Source organism: Tachypleus tridentatus, chromosome 8, assembly GCF_004210375.1.
Source record: "Tachypleus tridentatus isolate NWPU-2018 chromosome 8, ASM421037v1, whole genome shotgun sequence".
In the NCBI taxonomy this organism is placed as follows: Eukaryota; Metazoa; Arthropoda; class Merostomata; order Xiphosura; family Limulidae; genus Tachypleus; species Tachypleus tridentatus.
Window position 1 is genome coordinate 35,667,629 of NC_134832.1, and position 26,316 is coordinate 35,693,944.

The 26,316-nt window shown below is 31.6% G+C and overlaps 1 protein-coding gene across 10 annotated transcripts in view; it reads left to right on the forward strand.

Moving 5' to 3' along the window:
* LOC143222169 (A disintegrin and metalloproteinase with thrombospondin motifs 20-like) overlaps positions 1 to 26,316 on the forward strand; it is a 140,215-nt gene that overhangs the window by 89,663 nt on the left and 24,236 nt on the right. For 9 of the 10 annotated variants that reach the window (XR_013012048.1, XR_013012047.1, XR_013012049.1 and 6 more), the window contains 11 exons: positions 6,392 to 6,556; positions 8,315 to 8,479; positions 9,042 to 9,344; positions 9,689 to 9,859; positions 11,044 to 11,271; positions 11,606 to 11,767; positions 14,414 to 14,599; positions 20,014 to 20,178; positions 22,697 to 22,864; positions 24,365 to 24,529; positions 24,957 to 25,124. Coding sequence is in view for 6 of the 10 variants with exons in the window: in XM_076448244.1 (XP_076304359.1) it covers positions 6,392 to 6,556; positions 8,315 to 8,479; positions 9,042 to 9,344; positions 9,689 to 9,859; positions 11,044 to 11,271; positions 11,606 to 11,767; positions 14,414 to 14,599; positions 20,014 to 20,178; positions 22,697 to 22,864; positions 24,365 to 24,529; positions 24,957 to 25,124 (2,046 nt within the window). In the remaining 4 variants the exon portion in view is untranslated. Of the gene's footprint in view, positions 1 to 6,391; positions 6,557 to 8,314; positions 8,480 to 9,041; positions 9,345 to 9,688; positions 9,860 to 11,043; positions 11,272 to 11,605; positions 11,768 to 14,413; positions 14,600 to 20,013; positions 20,179 to 22,696; positions 22,865 to 24,364; positions 24,530 to 24,956; positions 25,257 to 26,316 lie in introns of all 10 variants that reach the window. The other variant, XR_013012050.1, reaches the window with a different exon arrangement.

The following is a 26,316-nucleotide window of genomic DNA, read 5'->3' on the forward strand; positions in this document are numbered from 1 at the left end:
AAGGCTATTTTGCAGGCTTCAGCGGTTTAAACTTCTGTAAAGAGGGATATAACATTGAAACTGGCCATTAAGGCTTTATGATTAAGTTGATTAAGATTAGACTTGAAATTAAAAGTTGAGAACTGGCTGTTACATATTTGGAGAATGCTCATGCAATGTAGTTACCAAGATTGTAATTAAACGATTCGTATGTGAACATTATTGGTCGTAATGGACAATCTGGTTTATGAGGTTTAGAGATGCCGTATATTTGTGGTGTGCGTGAGTCGGTTTTGCGAAGGTATGAATAAAGTGTTTGTGAAATTGTGTTGGCTTTTTTCATTTTTAGTAGTATTTTGTTTAGTTGCGTTTCGTGTGTCTTTGTTAGATTTGTATGTATTTGGTTTAAATTTGTTTGTGTATGATAGGATGTTCTTAATTTTTTGGATGTATTCATTCATGTTCATTATGACTATAGCGTGTCCTTTTTCTGCTTTTAGAATTTTTGTTTTTGTCTTGTTTTAGGTTCTCAATGGAATTAATGTCTCTTTTTGTAAGATTTCTTTTTAGCTTTCTGTTTTGTGAAATTATGTTGATGGTTTTGTGAGAAAATTCTTTTGAAAAATCGTTTAAGATGTTGTTTGTAGGTGTTTCTGGAAAATATAAAGTTTAATTTTTCCTGGGACGTTTGACTGATGGATGCCAATAAAATTGTCTAAGTTGTCTTCTTTCTGTTGGTTGTTTTCTTGTTTTTATGTTTTAATAATAGAATAAATAATATAAAAATATATATACAAACATCTAAGCACGCCCTCTACATTCCGACACTCAGTTACACAACCCCTTTTAAACATGTGGTCACCTTCCTGTCAGTTACCTCTTCCTTTCTTTGTAAACCTGACGATGACCGAAGAAGGTCGAAACGTTGTTCGCTCCTTTACATAAAAAAATTTTATCAACCCAAACGAGCCGTTTTTACATATATATTTTTCTCTACAAGTGAGTTTCTCGACATCACTGATTGCGTCTCTTTGTGTGTGTGTGTCTTTGCTTGTTTACCATAACACATGGCCAAGATGCCAAACGTTGTCATCAGAGGACACGTTTCTATCCAGTAATGACAGTTATGGCAGTCACAATGGATGATTGTCAAAAAGTAGAAAACTTATTTTTATGCCACCATGACAGGCAGACATGACTTATACAATACCTGTCTCAACGAGAATGTAAGTAATTAATTAAATCATCCTAAAAAGGACGCTTAACGCTAATTCATTTATAGTTAATTTGTTCTAAAAACGGATATATTACTTACTCAAGTGTTTAAAGATTTCAGTAACACTATTATAATAAAAAATCTAGACACAGTAATTATTTTTGATAATTTATTTTCTTCTAATAAAGATTTTGCAATCTGGCCTACATGAAACGGCATATCTATTAATGACATATGTACGTAAAAACATTTTACAACAAAATCGTGAACAAACATATCACTTCTCTTTACGATATACAAATTTATATTAGTCTTCATTTTGACACATGTTAACATTGGTCATAAGCATAATATATAGAATATTGTACACACATAGACGTTTATGATCCTGTAGTTTTTAGTTGCAAGTCTACATTTGACAATTTTTGTTGATGAATAATCATATATTGAGATCATGTAGAAATGATGAATCAAAATGAATCAAAATATTCTTTTCCATTTTGATAAAAAATAAAAACAGACCCAGTGGCTATCAGGTTTATGACTAGGACTCAGGTTGACGATGTATAACTTTTTTATGCATGGCAGATATAGTTGACCATTGGCAAACACACCTCCAAACTTTTTTTTGTACACAAATCCTGAGAGAGTATCGAACAAATTTCTAACGTTAATATTTATATTTTATTAGATATATTATGATGTTCCTTGGCTGACTGATTTCTAAAACTGACTAAAATTCTGCATATGCTAGAACATTTACAGTGTTAGGTAAAGCACTATAAAAACATTTAAATTCATTAATTTTTCTGTTTCACCAAGTTAGTCAAAATCTCCAGCAGATAGATCTGGTGTAAGATGAAAGGCAAAGTGTATATCTTCCCAAGTATTCATCATGTGATGTATCATTTCCTCTGTTGACTTGTTTTCCAGTTCCACTAAATAATGTCTTATAGTTTTGTGCATACAGCTCAGCTTCAAAATATGGCTCTGAAAGTCATGTGGATATCGCATTTTTTCTATCCACATTGGTTGCCACGAAATTAACATTGTAATATTTGAATTTTTTCCCATGATCTTTTAAATGCATAGTTATCAACACATCCTATAACAATACATGTAGGTATTTGGTACATAAAAAAATCGTTATCAATAGATGTTTGTAAATTTCCGTGAGGAATTGGAAACGATTTACACGTTGTATATTTCAAAAAAAATATTTAGCTTTTCCTTTCCAAAATATTTTAAGTGACAGAGCAACTGATAGGCTGATCTACACTTTTTTATCGTAGATGGAAACATGTTTTAGTACAATTTTGAATCCTGGTTCCTCAATTTGATATAATACAGAACAAATCATTATTTCGTATGACTCGGAATTTTAATCTTATTCCATTAGTCAAGAATTTGTTCTATAGAAAGATATTTGAAAATAAACGATCAACCAATTCAACTGTAACTGTTGCTCTAACCGTCATTGAAATCGAGATCGTCAAAATTGCTAGAAAGCCACCAAATCAGCCTGTTATTGTGCTGTATCTGTTAAATTAGTATGTCAATTATTAATACTATCAAATGTATTTATGTTTATATTTAGCTATGACATTCCAAGTCCACATTACAAACTTGGGTATTGTCTTAGGTCCTCCATCAATGATAAACTTGTATGTTAAAAAGTTATCATATGTTTAGATTGTTTGTGGGTCTGTGCGAAAGAAAACTTCTATTGTCTTGGTATTTGTCTGCAGCAAAAACACTCATTAATTAACTTTCATCACCAGTAATAATATTGTAGTGACAATACGTACGTTAGTTCACAGTGAAGAAATATCGATGATCAAAAAGCTATTGTAAAAGTGTTTCCTTTTATTACCATTTATTCCTTAATATAAAACTTTAAGTGTAACCTAAGGATATTACTACAGTTAAATTTAGATTTTCTTATAACAACAGAAATATAACAAGTATTGTACACTAACTTTACAAAAGCTAATTTAATCCATACATATTTCCGTTTTGTAGATATCAATGGTTATTATGCTGTCAATATCTGTTTCATGAAACATGAAACAGTGGTATAGTGTTTCTGGTTTCTTTATCTGTTTTGTATAAATACTTGTTATTCTCAGTGATCATGAAACTAACAAATATAAAAGTATTTTTACACATGTAGGAACACTAATAATCACCCCTTATAGTAAGGGAGACAGTTTAGATTTTATGTATTTTGTATAGCTTCTAAAATAAATAAACTTTTATTACTTGCCCCTTATGTCTCATTTATGATATTCTACTTGAACAAGTATATATAACAGGCTGTAAGTCAGTATAATCGTGTTGGGTTTATAAATTATGAAAGACTATCATTTATCGCAAGAAACAACAGTTGAAATATTTTGTTAACTTTTTATTCACTCTTGTCAACGTGTGTTTGAGTAAGATTGTTGATTTCTTTTTTAGTTGTAAGTTATGGTAAACTTTTTTATCGTATACATTAATAATCTGTGATTTAATATATTAAGTTAATTTTTCATTAAGAGCTATAATATTTAAGTATCAAAATAAGAAACATATGCATATAAATTCTTTTATTCTAATTTGACAAAACAAAAAATCTTATCAGATATCGCATCACTTCCATGACAACAAAATCGACGTGTAAACAAAATAGAAAAGATATGAAAAGTAGAAATTTTCTTTTATATTAAGAAACTTGAAATAGAATTTTAGGGTTTTTTATAGAAAAGATATGAAAAGTAGAAATTCTTTTATATTAAGAAACTTGAAATAGAATTTTAGGTTTTTTTTGTCCGTTTCGTATAAATGATCAGAATACTTGTTTTTATTTCCGCATTCCCTATCTGTGTCTAACAGCCTTGTTTTATTTACAAACTTTTAAATATTTCCTAATATGTAGCACTTTTAGAAATCTTGATTTCTATATTAGAGATCAGATGGAAACTGCAAGTAAAGTGCAAAGCTGATTTAGTTTTCGATTTTTTTATAATTTCTAAAATAAAGAAAACTTTGATTACTTGTGTTAAGACTATTAGTTAGAATTCATTATAAAATTATTATGGTCACCATTACTTGTGTAAACTGAATATTAATAGTTTTCTGAATATTAAATTAATCATTTAAACGTTTTATAATAAACTATTAAATTTCATTAATTAATGTACAATGTATGTATATGTAGAGTTCATTATTAAATATTGTGTACTATAGTTGTGGTCTAACTAGCTATATTTAGAAATTTGTAAAAGTGAATATTAATTCATATAAAATTATTATAGTAACGGATATAAGTACGTGTATGACAAAACTAAATCGTTTAATTCATGTTACCAAAAACTTTATTTGGTCCTTGGAATTGCTATGTACTATTACAAAATATATTTGTTCATTCTCGATATATGATCTTCTCTGGGAGTTGCAATCTTATTCAAACATGTTACATTAAATAACGTTTTTAAAAATTTATTGTATTCATACCATTTAATCTATAATAGTAATTAATCATATGTATTATTCAAATATATTACATTAAATATTTTTCTGACATTCTTCATATGGGAAAGTCAACCCTTTTAAAATTCGTAAAAGATTAAGTAACATAGATATTTTCTCACAAACAAGTTTTAATTACGTAATAATAAACGTTTTATTGACGATGTAAAATGTTGTATACAATGCAAGTTTTAATTATTGCATGATATCGCCACTTTTAGGGTGATTCAAACATATATTCACATATTGTATGTCAGATTGAGTATGATATAGCCCTTTTATCACAAGAAATGTTATAATTTAGTATCGAAAATCTTTAATCACTTGATTAAGTTTAATTATCGTAATGTTCTTCTTGGAATAATTGATAAGGGCATAGCATGGCCAGGTGGTTAAAGCGTTCAACTCGTACTCTGGGTCGCGGGTTTGGATCCCCGTCACACAAAACAAGCTTGCTCTTTCACCCTTAGGGGCATTATAATGTGACGATCAATCCCACTATTTGTTGGTAAAAGAGTAGCCCAAGATTTGGCGGTGGGTGGTGATGATTAGCTGCCTTCCTTCTAGCCTTACACTGCTAAATTAGAAACGGTTAGCGCAGATAGCCCTCGTGTAGCTTTGCGCGAAATTCCAAAAACAAACAAACAATGATAGGAAATGTAATCTGTAAATTATTTTGTTGTGTAAAATCAAATTAGTAAGAAATTTATTGTATAATAAACGTTTTTTTAACGATGTAAAATGTTTTATAAAGTTTTAAATATTGTATAATATTGCTCTTTCTAGTGATTTGCACCTAGAAACATTTGTATGGACGGTAAAATGCACACAATGGTTACCATGTTATATTTGTTTTTTGCGCAAAGCTACACAAAAGCTATTCGCGCTAACCGTTCATAATTTAGCAACGAATAGAGGAAGTGATATTATAACGTTCTTATAGCTGAAAGGGCGAGCATGTTTGGTGTGACGGGGATTAGAACCCGCGACCCTCAGATTACAAGTCGAGTGCCTTAACCACCAGATAATGCCAGGAGTTCATGTTATGTTTAGTGTTGGTTTTGACATTTTATTATTATATCACTGAAAATGTTTAATTACTTGAGTGAAGCGTAGGTAGGAAATATAATTAATTAATGAATTAGCATTAAGTGGTCTTTTTTATGAAAATGTTTTTATAAATGAACTAGTGCTAAGCATCTTTTTAAGGACAAATTGATTATAAATGAATTAGTGTTAAGCATCCTTTTTTATAACGAATTAATTATGAATGAGCTAGTGTTAAGCGTCCTTTATATGACGATTTAATTAATTATATTCTTTTTTTATACATGTATGTGTCATGGCTGCCTCTCATGGTGGTAAAAAAACACCCTCTCTACTTTGTGATGCTACCCACGTAATCATCCATCATGGCTATCTATCTAGTATCGAATTACAATTTCAATCCTTCGTAAGTTGTTTCCGCCCTCTGGTGATGACAACTTTTGGAACTATGATCTCGTAATTTTTTTATTATATCACACCCTCTTCCCATACTCTGAGACAGCATGAGCCGACATTCTTTGGACGCTTATGTACGACCACAACTGCTTTCGCTTAATAAATAAAATATATTTTTGAGTTTATTTTATCCATGTGTTTGTTGTTTCAAAATATTGAACTTTCACTTTTTCTTCACTATAGTGTTCTAAATCCTGTGGAGGCGGTGAACAAATTAGGAGTGCCACCTGTGTCGACTTAAATGGTAAACAACTATCTGAATCTCTCTGTGGTTTAGCGAAAAACCTCAAAAGGCAAAGCTGTAACACAGGGCCTTGTCCAAAGTGGATGACTGAGGAGTGGACAGAAGTACGCCCTCATTTTTGTTTCATGTGTCTTTTCTTATTACATAAATTTTTAAAAATCCTATATTCGCCACTAGCAGTTTTACAAATTTTCTGTTATTGGGAAACAATTATTTTAGTATCTAAGTATGTTTCATAGATGTGAGCCTAAAGTTTTCCAACAATACAACTCTTGTAATACGAAAGTTTGAAATTAAAGCCAAAGAAACATTCTATCGACCTAAATTTATCTGGAAGAGTCGTGCTAATACACAAACATTTTGGCTATTTTGATAATTACATTATGTAATTTGATCTCTTATCTGTATTACAATATAAAACAGTGTAAAGTGGGAGGAGTGGTACAGGTAACAAAATATTGTACAGAACAAAAGATTGTTTGTTATCAAGATGTTATAAAGAAACGAGAACAATATTACTGCTAACACTTGACTTCTTCAGAGATGATATTGGTTCAGTATAGATGTAAGTGGAAAGGAAATATTTAAATTACTGACATAAAATGTTAGTATGAAGCGAAAAAAACTATAAAAAGTTGGTCGTTTCATTTAAATTACATTCTTTAATCGTGTTTTAGTACATCATATATGAAATGCAAAAAATGCATTGTTCACCTTTTTTAGTGTTAATAATAAAGTACACGTGAATCTTTCCTTCTGAAGGTTAAACCAGTAGTAATGGACAAGTCAGAGCCGTATAAATGTAGAAGATATCGGCAAAGGATTTAAAAAGTACATCTTATTTCATAAACCCTTAGATAACATAGTATAGAGTGAGCTACTGTAGCGTGGTCCTAATTCTAGGTAGGAGTCGCAAATGAAAGACAAAACCATCAATTACAATAACTTTAAGTGTAAGTTACGAGAAAACCGAAAATGCATCGTATAAAAAGTCAGATCCCAGAAAATTACTAATAGGTATATTACACATAGGAATACGCTGTAATAACTTTTAATAAACCTAAGTGTAATACTTTGAAAAGTGGAAATAGAGCAGACTGAAGATATTTTGCTCTGTGAATGTTCCTAGGAAAAAATTTAGTTTAAGAAAAATTAACCATTTTCGTATAATAAGCAACAAAACAAAGAAAAAACAATGCGTAATGAAATCAAGAGAACTTGACAAAACATTCTACACCGGGACACAAATCACGGGGTGGGTCACCATGTAATGTGCCATGGTATTTTTGAGGTACCGAGGACCCAAATTTGTTTAACGTACACCGTTTATTCAGTTTAACCACAATTTCGCCGGCATCACATGCTTTTAAAAAGAGGGGCAGATGTGTAAACGTGTATATAAATATACATGTGTAAGTATATATACATCTATTAATGCATACAGATATACAAGTAGAAGAGGAACATCATATAACAAATTATCAACCAGAAAAAAAGTCGTGTTTTGTTCCCTTATCAAGATAAACCTCTGATGTTCAGCATTGTATGATCATACTTAAAACACCTGTTTTTATAAAAAAAATATTTTGTTTTCGAAATAGAAGTTCCACGAGTCCAAAAGCTTTGACAAAATCATTATTTTATAAAAAAAGTGTTTTTGTATTTCTGTTCTTACCTTTCATAGTTTCAAAACGTGCAGATTTAACTCGGCATATAAAACCATTACCTTGTGTGCAATTGGATACATTTATAAGAACAAAAAAATAATTAGCCTCGAGACAATGAAACTCTAAACAATTTTTTTTATTATTTTTACTTTTAACTGTTTTGTTTCCTTCTGATGTTGAACTGGTATTTTTTAGTGTTCAGTGTCATGCGGTGCAGGCGAAAGACGGCGTCTTTACTGGTGTGAACACGGCGGTAAAGCTATCAGTGGTATTTATTGCAATTCTAAGACGATCCCAAAACACACAAACATCTGTATTCAACCAGCTTGTACTAAATGGGATCATGGAGAATGGAGTCCGGTTAGTTTTTTATTTTTTAATAAATGTATTTTAGAACACCAATGAAATATTGATATATGCTTAAAATAAGGAAGAGTGGCGCTGTTGAGTGACGTCAATTCTACTTTCAAACTGTACGAAGTATAAAACGTATCAGAAATTTGGGTTGTTTTTATTGTTCTTAATCTCTCCGACCTTGGCTTCTTAGCTGGCATTTGTGACTTGACCATTTAGCCCAAGGGTGCATAAGGTACTGTTTAGGCTCAATCTCCCAATCTTTCTTAATCTGCACTGTATTATAGACAGTGACATCTCTTTTGTGTCATAATCTATTCTAATAATGCGACAACATATTTCATGTTTGATGTAATAAAATGTTCCAGTTGGCTGTATAATTTGCTTTTAGAGCAAGTTTTTTAACTTTTTTAAAACGTGTAGAATACTAGAAACGTATATTAAGATGTTGATATACTATTATGTTAATTTTATTATTTTATTTAAACGTATTACATAACTATAACTGATCAGTGCCGTCTTTAAAAACCCAAGTAATTATGTGCTTCAAGTACGATTTTTACTACAGTGTTCTGTGACGTGTGGAGACGGTGTCAGCACGAGAACTGTTCGTTGTCGTACGTTGAAAGGCGATATTGTTCAAACTCACCTCTGTGATACCAAGACTCAACCATTAAACTCAACAGCGTGCAACTCGTCACGTTGTATCCAGGTCACTATCGCTTCAGCCACAACAGAAACGGTAAAAAACCTTACCTTTCATTTCCGGAAGCAGAATAAAACATCGCTTTTTGAACAATCTTCCTTCACACCATCATCTCCTGCTTCTGTCCCAAGACAATCAGTGTGGAGATCGAGTAGTTGGTCTGAGGTAAGCAAACCTTTGGTAAAAAATCCATAAAAATGTTCGAACTATTTTCTAGAATTCTATATGAAGTCCTTAAAGCTTAAGAGGCTTAGTCCAAACTTCTCCCTTTACTTTAGTCCGGATAACTGACTTGGATCCATGCTATGTTTCAAAATTTCCAAGTGTAATACCCCTTCCTTAATCAGACAACGATTTTATAGTGCTTATATAAATTAGCCATAAAAGTACATATATTTTCAGCATTTTCGTGTGTTGCATTATAATGATTGTTTTTCTTGTAATAAAGACTTGTAAGTATAATTTAACTTATTTATGTTCAATCTATGCTTTGTGGCTTTTTATTTTAGTGTTCTACGAGCTGCGGTGAGGGAATGAGGACACGTCACATAACGTGCCAAGATGGTTATAGTAACGTTTTACTTTCCGAGTCGTCTTGTAATATGTCAGATCGACCAATTGCTCTCAAAATCTGTTATACAAAACCTTGTGGATTATGGAAAACGTTAGAATGGAGGCCGGTGAGTGAAATTAAAAAATTATCTTTTAAACTTAGTCTGTTAGATGGCTACACTTGGGAAACGACGGCTATATGGAGCAAAACCAACAGCTTGTTAGGTAGAATTGTTTGTTTGTTTTGGAATTTCGCACAAAGCTACTCGAGGGCTATCTGTGCTAGCCGTCCCTAATTTAGCAGTGTAAGACTAGAGGGAAGGCAGCTAGTCATCACCACCCACCGCCAACTCTTGGGCTACTCTTTTACCAACGAATAGTGGGATTGACCGCACATTATAACGCCCCCACGGCTGGGAGGGTGAGCATGTTTGGCGCGACACGGGCGCGAACCCGCGACCCTCAGATTACGAAGCGCACGCCTTAACGCGCTAGGCCATGCCAGGCCCTTGTTAGGTAGGAAACAAAGGCTGTGTGGATTAAATTCGCAAGGCGTCTGCCAGGTAGTTACACTAGCTGTTTAGAGTGAATTTAAAATATTAATTTTATAAATCATCATAGTTAGTTTTTTGTGGTTCAGATGAGTAATATCGTTTTCTCTGGTCATTAGTTTGGTCCGAGTTTGAGTAAACGAGTAAAGAAAAATAGGCATTCTTGCGATCTAATATTAATTTGAATTTTAATAAAAAGGTTGTAGACGTCAGGTTATTTTGTGAAATGAAGTCTTTGACAGAAAATAACTCTATAATGTTATTGTTAAAGAATAGTTACCGATTTTGTAGATAAGGTAGTGGTTCGATTGCTTAAACTATGGAACGCAATAGATATGAAAAATAACGTCTAATCACCACACTTCCTTAAATGCAGAAGCTTAGATAATATCGTTAGAATGTGAAACAGTTTTAAATAAAGAAAAGAAAGTTCCAGGTTAATTATTTCTGATCCCAATTCTTTTTATTCTAGGTAAGAACATATACCTAATTTTTTGTATTCTACGTACAATTAGAAGTTTTTATAAATCTAGACAACAGACATTAATATATCTACTCCAAATCTAATAAATTAGATTTGGTTTTGTTTTTAAACCCTTTACTTGTTCATGACTACTTGCATAAAATGTTGCAATGGTGTTAAACATCTCTAAGTACTGAAAAAAAAAAGTCATTTACGTACATGATTTATCAAGCTCGAAGCAAACTAACTACAAAATTGCCATTTTTATTTTTGTCTACAAAGTAAATCCTTACTTTAGTGTAGCGCAACTTGCGGACAAAGTGTGATGACACGCACCATTGGTTGCTTCTCCCTGAATGGAACTCAACTTGAAGATCAAGACTGTGATCATGAAGCTCGCCCAGTGAGTGAAAAGATATGTAATCTTCCTGCGTGTACCAAACTTATTGGAATTTTAAGTGAAACTGGAAACATTACTCATAATAAAGTAGAAGGCTTTTTCTGGAGAACAGGACCTTGGGGAGCGGTAAGTAATAAATAAATAAAAATTTGTACTGTTTCGGATGTTTTACCTAAATATTAGATTCATAATGAATATCGGGCAACGATTAACAAAAACAAATTTAGTAGAGGCTCCACTTGAAAATATATCTTTTGGAGAGATGTAGCCAAGTTTCTATATAAAGAGTAAAAACCAAAATACTTACTGAAACCCTCACCTGCTAGTAACAATTATCTAATTAATGGATACTGATTTGCCTCCTAATGTGTAATTTTAACCTGAAAATCATGGCGAACAAACAGTATTCTAGAGCATAAATTGGTTCCGTGTTAACCTAATTTTTTTTGTATGAAATTAGTGTTCACGAACTTGTGGTGGTGGAACTCAACGGCGCCAGGTGGCATGTTATGACGAACTGGGTAGAATGAGCGATCAATGTGAATTAACAATAAAGCCCACAGAAATTTCACAGTGTGAAGTGAATCAGTGCCCAGTTTGGTCAGCAGGAGAGTGGCAACAGGTAATTAGCTTTTTAAATAATACAATTCACAATGCACTTCATAGTGGTAGGAATACTTTCTGCTACTTATTTTCTTTGTGATATTATTCTAAACTTCTTAAGAGGCGCCTATACTTACGGAGGATTACAGCAATATAAAATTATGCAAATTTTTTCTACGCGTTTTTCAAAGATTTGCCTGAAATATTACATGTGAATAATTACAGTATTAAATCCTATGTATATAATGCTTTATTTTTAATGTTAGAGATAAAAACTTTTCGACGTCGTTAATTTAAAAAAGCTGAGTTAAAATACGTTGAATCTTTCAGATGGGACTTAGCTCTTAGCCATTTTTATTTATTTTTGTCCCGAGACTCATTTTATTCTTCATAATGAAAGCCCTGCTATAGAACGGAATAATTATATTTTACTTAAAGAGACAGTTAGTGATATCATCTGTACAATGCTCCTAGTTGACTGTTTTATTACATTTAAATCAAAATGTTTTTGTTTGTCAGGTTTTGATATATATCACACTTTGTTATACTCATTATCTGTGAGGTTTCGTATCTATGATTTCGACTGTTAAGTTTAAAGTTGTGTACTTCTGCATGATAAGCTAATACGTTAGAACTCGGCGGTTATGAACCAGCCTGATAACGTTAAGAAAACTACAGAATGACTTGCATTTAACCTCAAGCTTATTTACTTTTGTTTTAAGTTATAGAATGTTCGTGGCCCTTAAATGTGTTAGACTGTTCAACGTTTGATGGATTTTTCTGAAAACTGTAGTCGAAACCTGAATGAAATAACACTGAACAGGAAACCTTTACAGAAATAACGTTACACCTGTATATTGATGAAATTACATTTTGAACACCAGGCATAGAAAATTTTCTATCGTATTTTTCTATATATATGCAACCGACAATTTAACAAAAGATGCAAAATTTTGTTTCCGTTAAAACTTGTAACTGTTCGATTAAGACGAGTCATTCGTATCACTTACCACGATAGTGGTTGATAATAGGAATTGCAAAGAATTGCACAAAACCCTACCATTCGGGCATAAACACCTTTAAAGTAAAGATTCAGCTCAAACAACACTTTTAAACCCTTATTATTGACTGATAAAACCATACACATACAAAAATGCACAAAAACGGGTATGTTAGACTTACAAGGAAAACAAACTCCACTCAAAACATTCCGTTTGTAATTCTTATTATTATAATCTTGCTATCCTCGAACAAAAAACGTTTTCGTACATTGCATCCAAACCTTTAGCAGAATACTACATAAAGTACAGAAAAGTAGTAGGTGTATTGAAAGATTGATTTGTTTCTTTCACATTTTACATAAGTTTAAAAACATCATAATTCCAGTACAGTTTTTTGTGGCCGTAGCACTATATTTTTACGTAAGAATAGTAGGGAGTATTACGTAATATTTTTTCCTTTATTAGTAAGGAAAAGTTGAAGGTAGTAGGAGTATTGAAAGATCAATTTGTTTTTTTCATATTTTACATAAGCTAAAAAATATAATTTTAATGTAAATAATGTTATCTTTATCTCTTTCTTACGGATATTTGTTGGTTTTTTTTTTAAAGCTTAAGTACATGGTTAATTACCAGTCAATAACGGATGAATATTGGATGACTGTAACATGTAGATACTCAATGCTTTGTACACTATATAGTCAGTGTCTAACACACATTTGCTGATTGCTATGCATAATATATAGAGAACTTAGTTACACAGGAAATATAAATACTCACTATATTATTGAACAAATCTCCATGATGATTTTTGGCTGCTAAATAACATTTTACATCTCAAACTAATGTGATCAAATAGTCAATAGCTATAGTAAATCATCATGAACAGTATCATCTAGCTTCTACCTATGTTTAATAACATTACAATGTATAAAATTAGCTACCAATTCAATTAATTATTGGCCCATTACTGAGCATTAAAAACCTAGCAAACAAGATAAATAAAAAATAATAAATTTAAAAATCAGCAACAAGAGATCGTAAAACAAGTAAACAAGCAATGCTGGAAATATAGACATTAATTACTACAAATACCTATTCTGACTCTATCAAATGTAATTCTAGGTTGTTACATGGAGCCAAAATAGGATTTTGTAATCTGAGTAAATAATATCCACATTATCTCCATGTTTGTTTGTTTACTTTTTTCGATCCTTTTTTGAAGGTTTTGAATTCATAACTTTTTATTTATCTTTCTTAAATCAATACATTATACTTGTTCATATAAGAAAGTAACTCTTGATGTTAAACTGAGAAAACTATTAAACCATGCACAATTCATAGCTTTTTATTGACAAATCCTAAGGCTTGAACAACATGTATAGCGTCACATTGGCTAATGGTAAGTTCTGAACCACATGTATTGCTTCTCATTAGCAAATCTTAAGGCCTGAACGACACGAAGCACGTTATTTGCAATATCGAAAATTCTCTGGGTATTTTCAAACCTCATTTTACATCAGATACATGAATATTATCTTGACAACTTAAAATCATGCTGAGCACGCACGAAAAATCCATGTCACACAAGTATTACATAGTGAATAGCAAATTCTTTATATTATTCATTGCGTATTAATGCAATATTTAATTTTTTTTTCTTAAAGTGCAACAAACCTTGCGGTGGAGGATTTCAAACCCGAGCTGTTACGTGTAGAGACGAGATAGGACAAGTTATTCCAGAATACATGTGTGATGTTTACGCTAGACCTTCAGAGTCCCGGAAGTGTAACACTAAACAATGCCCGTTTTCTTACTCTGGTTACCGCTGGTATCTCAGCTCTTGGAGTCCGGTATGGTAACGCTATCTACACTATATCATGCATACGTAGTCGCTAAAATAGCGTATAGTAGAGATACTCTGGTGCAATTTTAAATATTTGAATTTTGGGTTTATTGAAAGCATTTACATAGCTGGAACGTGTTAGGTTTTTATAGGTATCATACTTTAGAAGGTGTTCTGTCATAGATATTATTTGTGGCAAAACAAAGGTATTACATGTGGATTTCATAAATAGCTTTAATCAATCTTTCTTTTGAAGTCTTCTTAATAAAAGACTTTGCGTATTCTTGCTGATTTATGTATCGCGGATTATATAAGCACCTGCTATTGTCTGACTGTAAGGCATACAAATGTTTTTAGTTTGTCGATCTAACATAATTGGTTGAAGAATTAAGATCTTGCGCGTGTGCAGTTTGACGTTTTTGTTACTATAGGTTTGCTGTGCTTATGCATGTTTTCTCTTATTAAAGTTAAATGAAGTTTGTTTTGTGTTTCAAAGTAAGATATTTGCATTGATACATTTTTTGTTTAAAATGCAATTTAACTGCTTACTAGTTAAATGCTGCATGAAGATTTGAAAACGTTGCACTGTAACTCAAGATACTCATCAAGTGCTCTCAAACTATTCAGACACATGGTTCTGAAAAAACTACTTATGCAGTGTAATGCAATGGATGATATCACTTGTGTAGGCAGTGTCAGCGCAAAATCTCGTTACGTTCGCAATGCATTAAGCGGACAGTATTTACAATTTAATATAGTGTATTACTAAACGTCTACTCCTTTATGTATCTAAAAACGATACACTTGCAGTGTTTTACGTAAAATTTACAACTATATCTTAATATACCGTATAGTGCTTTACTATCTGCTCCTTTCCTCACCAGCTTTATAAGCTGCTTGTTTCAGTAACCGTATTAGTTAAACAGTACTAATGGTAAATATGATAGTAAGTCTTTAATGCTTTTGGAATTCAATATGAAATATTATGTTATTAACTTCAATCTTGAATTGATTATGAATAACAAGAACTTATCTGTATCATGACGTAATTGGTAAATCAAGAAATACATCTAAATCTCTGTTGACTGCTCTTAAAGATTAATTTCTTTAATTAGTTAAGTTAATTGTAGTTAATTTTATGATTAAAATAGCTAGTCATTTTGAGTATTCAAACAAACCAAATTGTGATGGTTTTAACACTGTTAGCTTTACGAAATGAAAAAATAGTTCTGTACGTAAAAATTCTAAATGTGACTTTTTTCTTTCATCCATGTGTTACCTGATGAATAACTGCTTTTCAAATAGTGGAAGAATTGTTGTACATCAATCAAAATTGTTTGATTTATTTACTCTTTAAGATATACATGTAAATAACATGAAGCTAATCTTTTTGTGTATTTTGATGTGTCATTATACTATTTATATTGTTTTAATATACTAATATATATTTTAGTAATGTTGTTGTTCGTGCCTTTAAATTTTAAGTGTTCTTTCAAAATGATTACAATTCTCTTTAGTCTGTGATTAGTCTAATCAATTAATTTGAATATTAGATTAGGTGGCCATAACTTTGTGACTAATTTCTTCCTCTATACTACATCTATTTATTTTACAATCATGCATACTCTTATTAGAATTGCTATTAGTTTCATATATCAAATATAATAGAATTCAATGATTAAGAATATAAAATTAGCAAAATTAAATTTGCTTTCGATTAAATCTAAAGAGTGTTCGATTAAGATTCTGTGCAATTTAACTGTTATAGAGAAAGTTATTTCGGATACTGCATGTTTCAGATTTTTTGTTCAAATGTAACATCGTAAGGATCCGAATTAGAAGTAATTAAAACTATAGTGAGTTTATCCTAGGGATTGCATATAGGAGATGAGATATAGAACCCATCGGCTTTTTAAAGATTTTTTTAAACCAATTATGCCAGACATTACTTGTGGATCCATAAATTTTTTTGGTTACAAAACTCCTAACATGAGCCATATAAAAATACTTCAGTATTACAATTCAACCTACTAAATACTGCTGTTTATATTTCACAGAAAAAGAGTAACTTCACTGTTTTTATTATTCAATCTTAACTTTGATTGTTGTAAAAAAACAGAAACGTGATGCAATTACCTAACATGATGCAATATATACACTCTTACCGGAAGTAACTGAAATGAAAGCAAATCTGTAATTTGAATAATGATTAATGAAACATGTAATTACAGCATAAGATGGAAAAAAGAAAGTTAAAATTAAAATCTGTAATAATACAACGGCGTGTCTTTGGTATTACTATTAATAGCTCCAAGAATTCTGAAATTTTGCACCCATACTAAATGGACCCTGAGGGTGTACACCTAAGTATTATTGCCTATTTTATTTACATGCGTGCGCGTATGTGGGCTCTATAGTATACCATGTAGTATACAAGTTTGATTAAGAACTTCTAATATATAGAAAAGACAGTGCGTTCTGGTAACAATGCGTTTCAACAATGACTTTATGTTGCTTAGGAAGAAAAGTATAGCCTAATATTGTTATTAGTCTATGTAGTGAAAGTATAAAATGAAATGTATAAACATAAGAACTGGAATTGAATTTGTTGGTTTCTTAAATTAGTCTCTTTGATTAAAGAGGCTTGTTTTTTAATCAAACGCTGGTGATATAACAAAAATATATTAATTCAGAAACGATTTGAGTTTAAAATTGAATCAATATTTTTACTTATGATGAATTTTATGCAGTTGCTAAAATATATCAACCTAGTGATATATCAATGTAATATCTAATAACCTGCAAAGCTAGGCACTTTCGCTAGTACATAAAGGTATTTATACATATGTATCGCCAAACACCCAATACCTTCTGATTGTCAAAGTGACTACTTAATCAACTGATAATTAAATTTATTGAACAGTTGATTTTCACTATAGTACGAGTGTGCATTGTTAACCCTTAAGGCCAACTTTGTAAGTTTGGTAGTCGATAGACATATAATAGATGTGTATTCAGTTGTCAATGTTGGTTCTAACCATATGACCAAAACTGAATTCTACTTTTAAAATGAAATAGTCTTCATAGGCTAGTAGTTAAACGATTTAGTCGCTGAATGCTGGAACTTGATGAAACCAATTAAATAGGAAAAGTGATTTTTAGCTTGTATCTCATAGTTAACTTTTAAAAACGTAATAGTTTGGGGTGTTATATCCTTGGGTTAAAACATGGTGGTACTTAGTTGAGATATTTTGGGGTGTTATCTCTTAGGATTCAACCTCATAACATTAACATATCAGTAGGTATATAATGGTATTTGCATATAATTGCAGTAGAGGTTTTTGGAAGCAATTCTAAGCCATTTAAGCTGTTGGGATATTGTAAGAACAACAATACCAGTTATCTTTTTTTGGTTATTAAATAGTTCATTTTATTGTCATTTTTGCATCTGTATCCCATTAATTTTTTCCTAAATCCTGAAATTACCACCATTCTATTGCTAACTCCAGCAATGAATACATTCGAATACAGGGATTTTACAGTTTTCAATAACTAAAATAATAAACCTGATCTCAGCTAAAAAACAAAAATAAATTTCATTTATAAAGTTCAAGAATCATGTGAAACATTGCAAATTTTTAATTATTTTATGTTTATGGGAAAAATTAGGAAATCATTCCTTTGAACAATGGTAGATAACGTAGTCTTTACAAGATGGGAACAGAACGTTTTCAAATAAGAAATTCTTTTTATGTAATTTAACTCGTAGAGCACCTGAAATTCCAGAGTAATTAGTGTGAAAAAATTATCAGACGTATCGCTTTAGAAAACAAATTAATATAACTGTAAAAAAAATAGCATGATTTTGTTATCGAATACATCGTTGTATACGCTGAATGTTAATGGCTAGGATAATTGTGTAATTCAAAAAAATCACTGGCTGCTTTTCAATGTCAGCAATCTTTTTTTGCATAAAATTCTGTTTATTTTGGAATTGTTTCTAGGTAAAGGTTCTGTTTTCACTACAAATCTAGCCAACCATGTTAAGACAATCAGTGAAACTCGCCTTTGACTTTCAACTACGTAAAAATAAACAAACATCGAGAATAATGAAAGTCATTGTTAGTTCTTTCGAAGAATACTGTCAAATACAGGTATTATAACATAATGTATTTTGGTAAAAGTTATTTAAAGATGTAAAATTCAGTTTATTTTGAATATCCAGTTTAAATCATCCTTTCGTCATACGCGAAATGACTACTTGTATGGAGTTTTATATTTTTATACCTTACTTTTTTGCTGTTAATAAACTGAAACTATAGTAGCTCAGTTTGTTTTGTTTTTAAATAATAAAATGCTACTAATAAATCTTGAGATAAATGGTCAAACCTTATTATTATTATTAGACGTTTACATAGATGATTAGTCAATTTTAGACAGCAAGAGTTTGAAATTGTCAAGCAAAGTGTTTCATTTAACAGAACTTAAAAATTAAAAATTGAACTTTTAGAGTCCATCCGAAATCTTTGTTTTACTTGCATATCCTTAACTTCATACTGTCTGTCTTTTCTTGCAATAAAAAGAAAAATAAATAAATTCTTGTGAAACTACAAGAGGTTTTATTACTGTTTCAAATAGTTCGTACCACGTAATTATCTTGCACATGGAAGCAATTGATAGGTTTCTATGCGAAAAAGTTCAATGCTACATTAAAGTACGTTAAACTTTACAAGTAATCTTAGGGTGACCTGAACATTACTTTAAATCATTAATCTAGTGCCAAGTAATTATGACAACAAGCTGTTAAATCTGGTTGAAAGACATTACATGACTAGTCTAGATCATCGCACTTTCAAGTGTAATGACTCATTTCTCTGGAAAACCGAGAAAAAATAAGTACTTTAACCTGCCAACAGCCACGTGCTCCTACAAACTTCAACAATTGGTGCGACAACGCTATAGGCGTGACTTTTTGAAATAAATCTAAATTAACGCATGCTCAATTTCTATACCCATAATTCCATATTGTGGTAAAAAAAAGCAAGAGTTTATTCTCTAATTTTTACCCATAATTCCCTTCATTTTTATTTTATTCTCCTATGATCCCTTTTTTTGCTGTTTACCGATTGACTAAACTATTTTAAATAGTAAGTCCATTTGTTAAATTTATGTTAAATGAACTGCTTGGGATGAAACGAGTTTAAATCAATCTGTTAGACCTGTGGGCTGTATTTTAAAGGAGAATATTTGAGGTTAGGTAAAGCGAACTATTAAACTTATTTTTAATTACAACAAGTTTCTTATCAGTCAGCCGTTACTTCTTGCACTGAAAATACATCTATTTGTTTTAGTGCTCCTGTTTTATAAAACCTTTTTGCTGTATTAAATAGGCTTAAGAAACAATGTACTTCTATATTTTAGTGTTCTGTGTCTTGTGGACAAGGTGTAGTAACAAGAGTGATAAGGTGCATTGATGGACTAGGACGTTCAGTGTCGCTTGAGAATTGCAACGGACCATTTCCAAAAAGTTTTAAACAATGCATAAAACCTGTTTGTATGGCGTGGGAGTGGTCGGAATGGACAAAGGTGAGTTTTATTTCTATTAAGAAAACCGCAGCATCGATAAGAATTATCTTTAAAGTGAATTGACAGGTTATCAAAGGTATGGAGAAATATTTTAGTTAGTTTTGCGCGAAATTAAAAACAACACGGGGATTATCTGCACTAGCCGTCCCTAATTAAGTAGTGTAAGACTAGGGGGAAGGCTGCTAGTCGTCACTACCCACCGCCAACTCTTGAGCTACTTTTTTACCAACTAATAGTGGGATTGATTGTAACATGGTGAGTATGTTTGGTGTGACAGGTATTCGAACCTGTAACCGTCAGATTGCGAGTCGAGTGCCCTAATCATCTGGCTATTTTAGGACTATGGAGAAATAGTGTACACGTTCTTCTTTCTTTGTGCAATAAATTTAACATGTTTAGTTTCCTTTCTTAATGTACATGAATGGGTAGATGAACAAACATACAGAAATAGTACCCTTGCTATTTTTTCTTAAGCTACGTACTTATAAAATTGTAATATATGTCGGTCAGTGTTTGAGCCAGAATGTAGTTTTACGTCATGTTTCTGAACCCCTTAACCTCATTTAAATTCTTGTTCTTGTAATCAGGTAACTGAACAGCTTGAGCCTCTTTCAGCAAAGACAAATAAAAAGATACTAATTGAGTCACTAAAGCATAATAGCAAGTTCAGAGGGAAAGACATTTTACATGCAAGACATCAGAATGTGAAGAATATCAGAACTTGATAAATAGACATATTTTTTTTTCACTTTTTATTCAAACAACTACAACGCATTTATAGGTTCGTAGTTGCAGCAATGAAAGCACGCAAGTTCTCTATAACTGTGTTTTAAATAGTCGTATATTGTAAAATATATTTAGAAAATCTAAAAATTAAAGAAGAGAATACATTATAAGAAAAGATAGCGTGAACGTTACGCAGCATAACCGGATCTTAGATCAAATACAATTAAATTTAAGTTCATGAGAGAAAACAAATCGCAGCCACAATACATGCGTCCAACACCAGAACACAAACCATTATGTAATATTTCTGATTGTTAGTGGTATTGGCGGAAGTAAGAGCTTTATTGTGTTGTTATACTGTTTATCCACTTTTACTTGAACTTCGCTGGCCTCGCATTATTAAGAAGAGAAAAAAGGAAAAAATGAGCAGATATGGGACGTTGTGAGCTAGAGTACTCAACTTGCTTTATTTACTTTTTTTTAAACATGTGAGACCGGCGAAGTTGAAGTAAAACTGGATATACAGTATACCCTCAACACTGAGTCTTTCGCCAATACCTCTAAAAATTAGGAATATTGCATACACCATATGATTTGTGTTCTGGTGTTGGTTGTATGTATTGTGACTGCGATTTTTTCTCTTCTCTCACCAAAGTTTACCTTTAATTGGACAACACACACACACACGTACGTTTTTGTTTAACCTGACTTTAGTTTCGTAAGATAATGTTTATAGCATTATTACGTGTACATGTAAAACCTCAGAATAAATGTGATCGTAATCTATTAATAATATTGCTCAAAATATTTCAACGATGCTAAATCGTGGGATAAACTAATCATATTGTGTTTTGAAGTTTTAATTAATGAAATCACAAAGATCAACAGATAGATGTAGCTGAAATCGCTTTGTTAACATTAATTTCATCAGAATAATAATAATTATATAAGCTGGAAACAGTAATCAGACATGCTGAAAGTACTTTAGACTAAATACAATTTGCATACTTTTTTGGCACCTTATATACACATTTTAACAGTACATCATTTTCTTTTATCATATTAACCCAGTAGGCACGTCAGTTACGAACCATACTTGTTTTAGTAATGTTGGAAAATGTTTGAATATAGATTTCTTTCTTTTCAATTTTACTAAGTCATTCATCTTTGTTTTTCTGGGACAGCATGAAATATTATCCCTCCATTTCCGATTGTTGATAAAATCCAGTAATTCATAGCTTTTTCCTGTGTTAAAATTTCAGTAATTGTATTAAAAATTCTAACAATTTATGGATAAAAGCAAAGAAGAATATTTAATAATATGCAAATCACACTTACATTCTATATCTAGTGCCGACAATACTAGTCGTCCACCATCAGGGATCATGTTACGCATACAGCTCTTTTTGGACTAATTATAGTTTTTAACTACACACTCGTATCCTTTTTTTTAAAAAAAAATTACTTATGTTAATGTTGTAACAACAAAACATAAATGTACTAAAAAGAAATTAATATTTCCTTCAGTTATGTTCCCATTGATCAGCTGTTAGTTTAAGAGCTTATAACGCTAAAATCTAGGGTTCGATTCCCGCGATGGTTAGAACGTAGATAGCTATGACTTTGTGCTAAAATAACTTCCTTCAGTTATTTCGTTGCGTACTAACGCCTTCTACTTTTAGAGTTTTGACTTTTCTATTTGAATGTTTTTAGTGGAATATAATTAGCGTTTCGAAAAAATAACTGAAATATGTAGAGTATAAATGTGTAATAGAAACGTTATATTTTACAGTGCTCTGCTAGATGTGGATACGGCGTGCGAATACGACATTCAATATGTAAAGAAGGCAATTCCACAGTAGACAGCACCAAATGTAAGGGTGAGAAACCAGGAAAACAATCTCAACATTGTTTTCGTCGACTGTGTAACTACGAGTGGTCTGTATCACAGTGGTCCCAGGTAATCAAATTGTGTTAAACTTCAGGTATTACTTAACACAGTAAATCGTTTTTCAGCTATTCTAGAAGTATAATAAACTGAGCTTTTGATTAAACATTCCTTGGTCTAGTGAGTTGATTTTATAATATTACTTCACTTATGTGACAACTCAGTATTTGTCATGTGAATATTTATTTAACCATAAGCCAATTATAAACTAAAATAAAATAAAGTGGTGTTGGATGCTATGATAAATAACAATATTAACTTTCCAACAAATTATATATACTGTAATATATTGCTACAGTATTCATTATTACTTCACTAAAAGTTTTGTATGAGCTTTAAGAACTGAATATATATACTTAAAGCTTTCAACATTCAGATCTTAATGTTCTTCCAGTGTTTCACTTGAATAATAATTACCGGCCATCGGTCGCAGAAGTGTCTCACGGGCCGAAGTTTAACAATTACAGGTAACCCCGTATTAAGGCATGGGCTTACCAAGCTGAAACCCAGGGCCTCAACACTAATTAGAGGGCCTTAAGGTATGACTATGCATGTATTGCATCTAGAGGTCCTGTCTCGAGGGGGACCTCTATAAGGTGACGAGCCTAAAGCCAATAAATCCCTTAATCCGCTCTTGATTAAAGGTCGAAGGTGGAGGTGAGTACAACTCGAGGAACGGGCTCTTTGTATCAGACTTATTATGGCTGTCAGAGCAGAAACGTCAACTGAGCTTACATATCACTGCAATAGTGACGGCCATTTTTTTCTCATTTCCATACTCATTGGCAGCCCTAGTACACTGTCTGAAATATATATATAAGACGTTTGTGGCCTCCCTCAATACTTTGTGTGTGTTGTGTTCTGAAAAATGTAAGTTATTTTTATCTTATGTGTGTAAAGACATGTCACTTGCGTCAAAGATAATTGATGCTTAATAACAACCATAATGGCGGTTGGAGGAGTAAAACCTCCACTAAAACGTCCCTTGTTCCAAACTATAATCCCTCAAATTTTGTTTGAGATTGGCCCAGCGATCTAAGAGTAGTTACGTAACACATTTGTGCTTTACATATACAAATAAAAAATTAACATGATTAGAATGTACTACCCATCTCAAGTATTGGTTTGAAACTGCAACAAAGAAGCCTCAAATTTCAATGTTTTATTAATATTTAGAAATCTCATTTAACAAAATTGTATGGTGCTTTAGATTTTTTATAAAGTAAAAACCTTTTAGCGCTATTTGCCTTTTTGGCGAAATATAACAGAATGTATGAATTTTTCTAATACTGTTTTTGATTTATAATAATAAAATGTTATTGTTCACAATTAATACCTAAAGTTATTTAAGCTTGCGTGCTAGCCTACCTACCTACTTTATGGCATTATTATTTAACCCACAACTGTTTCCTAATGATGTATTGCCCACTAGATGGCAATATATATTTGATTATTGTTGTTGCCCACATTATACTTCACAATTTGTTATAACAATAAAGTGTTTTCGTCTAGTGTTCCGTATCATGTGGCAAAGGCATTCAGCGTAGAGAGATTATGTGTCTTAATGAATCCAAGGATGTTGTTTCAAAAGATAATTGTGAAACCCCACCTCCTGCTGACGTCAGAAAATGTAACCAACCTGAATGTGTGCAGCGGGATTGGACTGATTGGTCACAAGTACGAAGTTTTGTAATATTCCTAAACAGATTAAAAACTGAGGCAAACAATCGTTTGAAAATAACTTAAAACACGTTGGAAAATGAAAAAAAAACACAAACATAGCTTTAGGCACTAAAAATTGCTTTTGGAATTAATAGAAGCTCATAAATAAAAATATTGGCAATGTATTTATTTTTAGCTTTCAGTGTGTGTGTATATGTGTGTGTTTAAATTCAAATATTTTGAATTTGAGCTTTGGGCAGCTCTACCTAGAGTGTATAACTGCAATCACTTTTCATTGTTGTTGTATAAAGAAGTTAACATTATGCAACGTATAAATTATGCTCTTTTGGGGGCAACCATGATATAACAGCTAACCACTTAAGATTAACATAAGTAAAGTCAATATCTTATATTTTAAACATTGTGCTACTTCTACGTTTAGTGTTCTTTTACTTGTGGCCAAGGAATCCAGATTCGTTATCCTCGATGTTTACAGTCGAACATTACAGTTAATGACTCGGAATGTGGAAAAAATATCCCCGAACCGGCAACTCGTTCTTGCTCTGTCAAACCATGCCTTTTCAAATGGAAGAAAGGAAATTGGAGCAAAGTAAGAAACTAGAAGATATATTTGCCGTAATTAAGTCCCTCCAATTTTTTGGTCCTAAAGGAAAAAGAAATACACTTTCAGTGACATCAAACTATTAATCGAAACACTATGATCATACGTCGTTTTGATGAGGTAAATAAATTCATTTCCGCTAGCTATTAAAATTTTTTTATAATAAATTTCTTTCCTTTGGTATATTAAAGTGTTTATACGGGAGATTAATTATTGTTTAAACATTTGATTCTTCCTAAGTCTCCTGAACTTACAACACTAAAATCCAGAACTCGATTTTCCCTCCCTTCCCTCCGTTGGACAGAACACGTATAGCCTGTCTGTAAATTTGTGTTAAAAAAATCAAAGTAAAAAAATATTTTGTTATTTTTTTAGTACTACTAGGTAAATTATAATAAACAAAAAATGTAATTTATGTAAATATGAAATCAAAATTTATAACTCTTATTACTCGGTGTTTACATGTTGTTTTTCTAAAACTCTAAAGCTTATGAACTGACGCTTTTCCCTGCTATATTTTTCCACAATTATATTCCTCACTTCGAAGTTTCTTCTCGTTTCAAGAAATATCTGTAAGTGTGTTTGAGACCTCTTAATCACGTCTTGTACGAAATAAATACTCCTTGGATATTAATAACCTTATTACAATAACTTGTCTATAAACGATAATTTTGTTTAGTTTTGCCACAAGGTTGAAGTAAAGTGAGACAAAGATTTTATAATATGGAATTTATACCTTTCCACATAAATGTTTAAAGGGTAATTATTATTAAAGCCTGCAAATGTAGTGAATATAAAGACATTTATTTTAATCTCATGTGGTTTTGTAGGACGTTTACTCGGTTAGTATTTATTTAACTTAAAGGTGTTCTAGCAGTACTTAAACTTACTGAACACACAAAGTTAAGGTATGCTAAAGGCTAAAATTGGTTTCAGAGTTAGTTTTTTGGCTGCTTAAAGAAGGTCGAAAATTCAAGCTGGAATAAGCCGCTTCAAGGTACTCTTCATACTTTCAGCTCTACAACAGTTGTAATTGTGAGACAGTTTTCTTCTGGTCAGCATTTCTAGTTAACGTTAATTGTACTGGAACTCTAATGGTCTCTGACTTAGCCGTTCAGCTTATGTATCGTGTAAGGTTCTATTCAGGTTGAGAAAGCCACTACTAAACTTATATAAATTT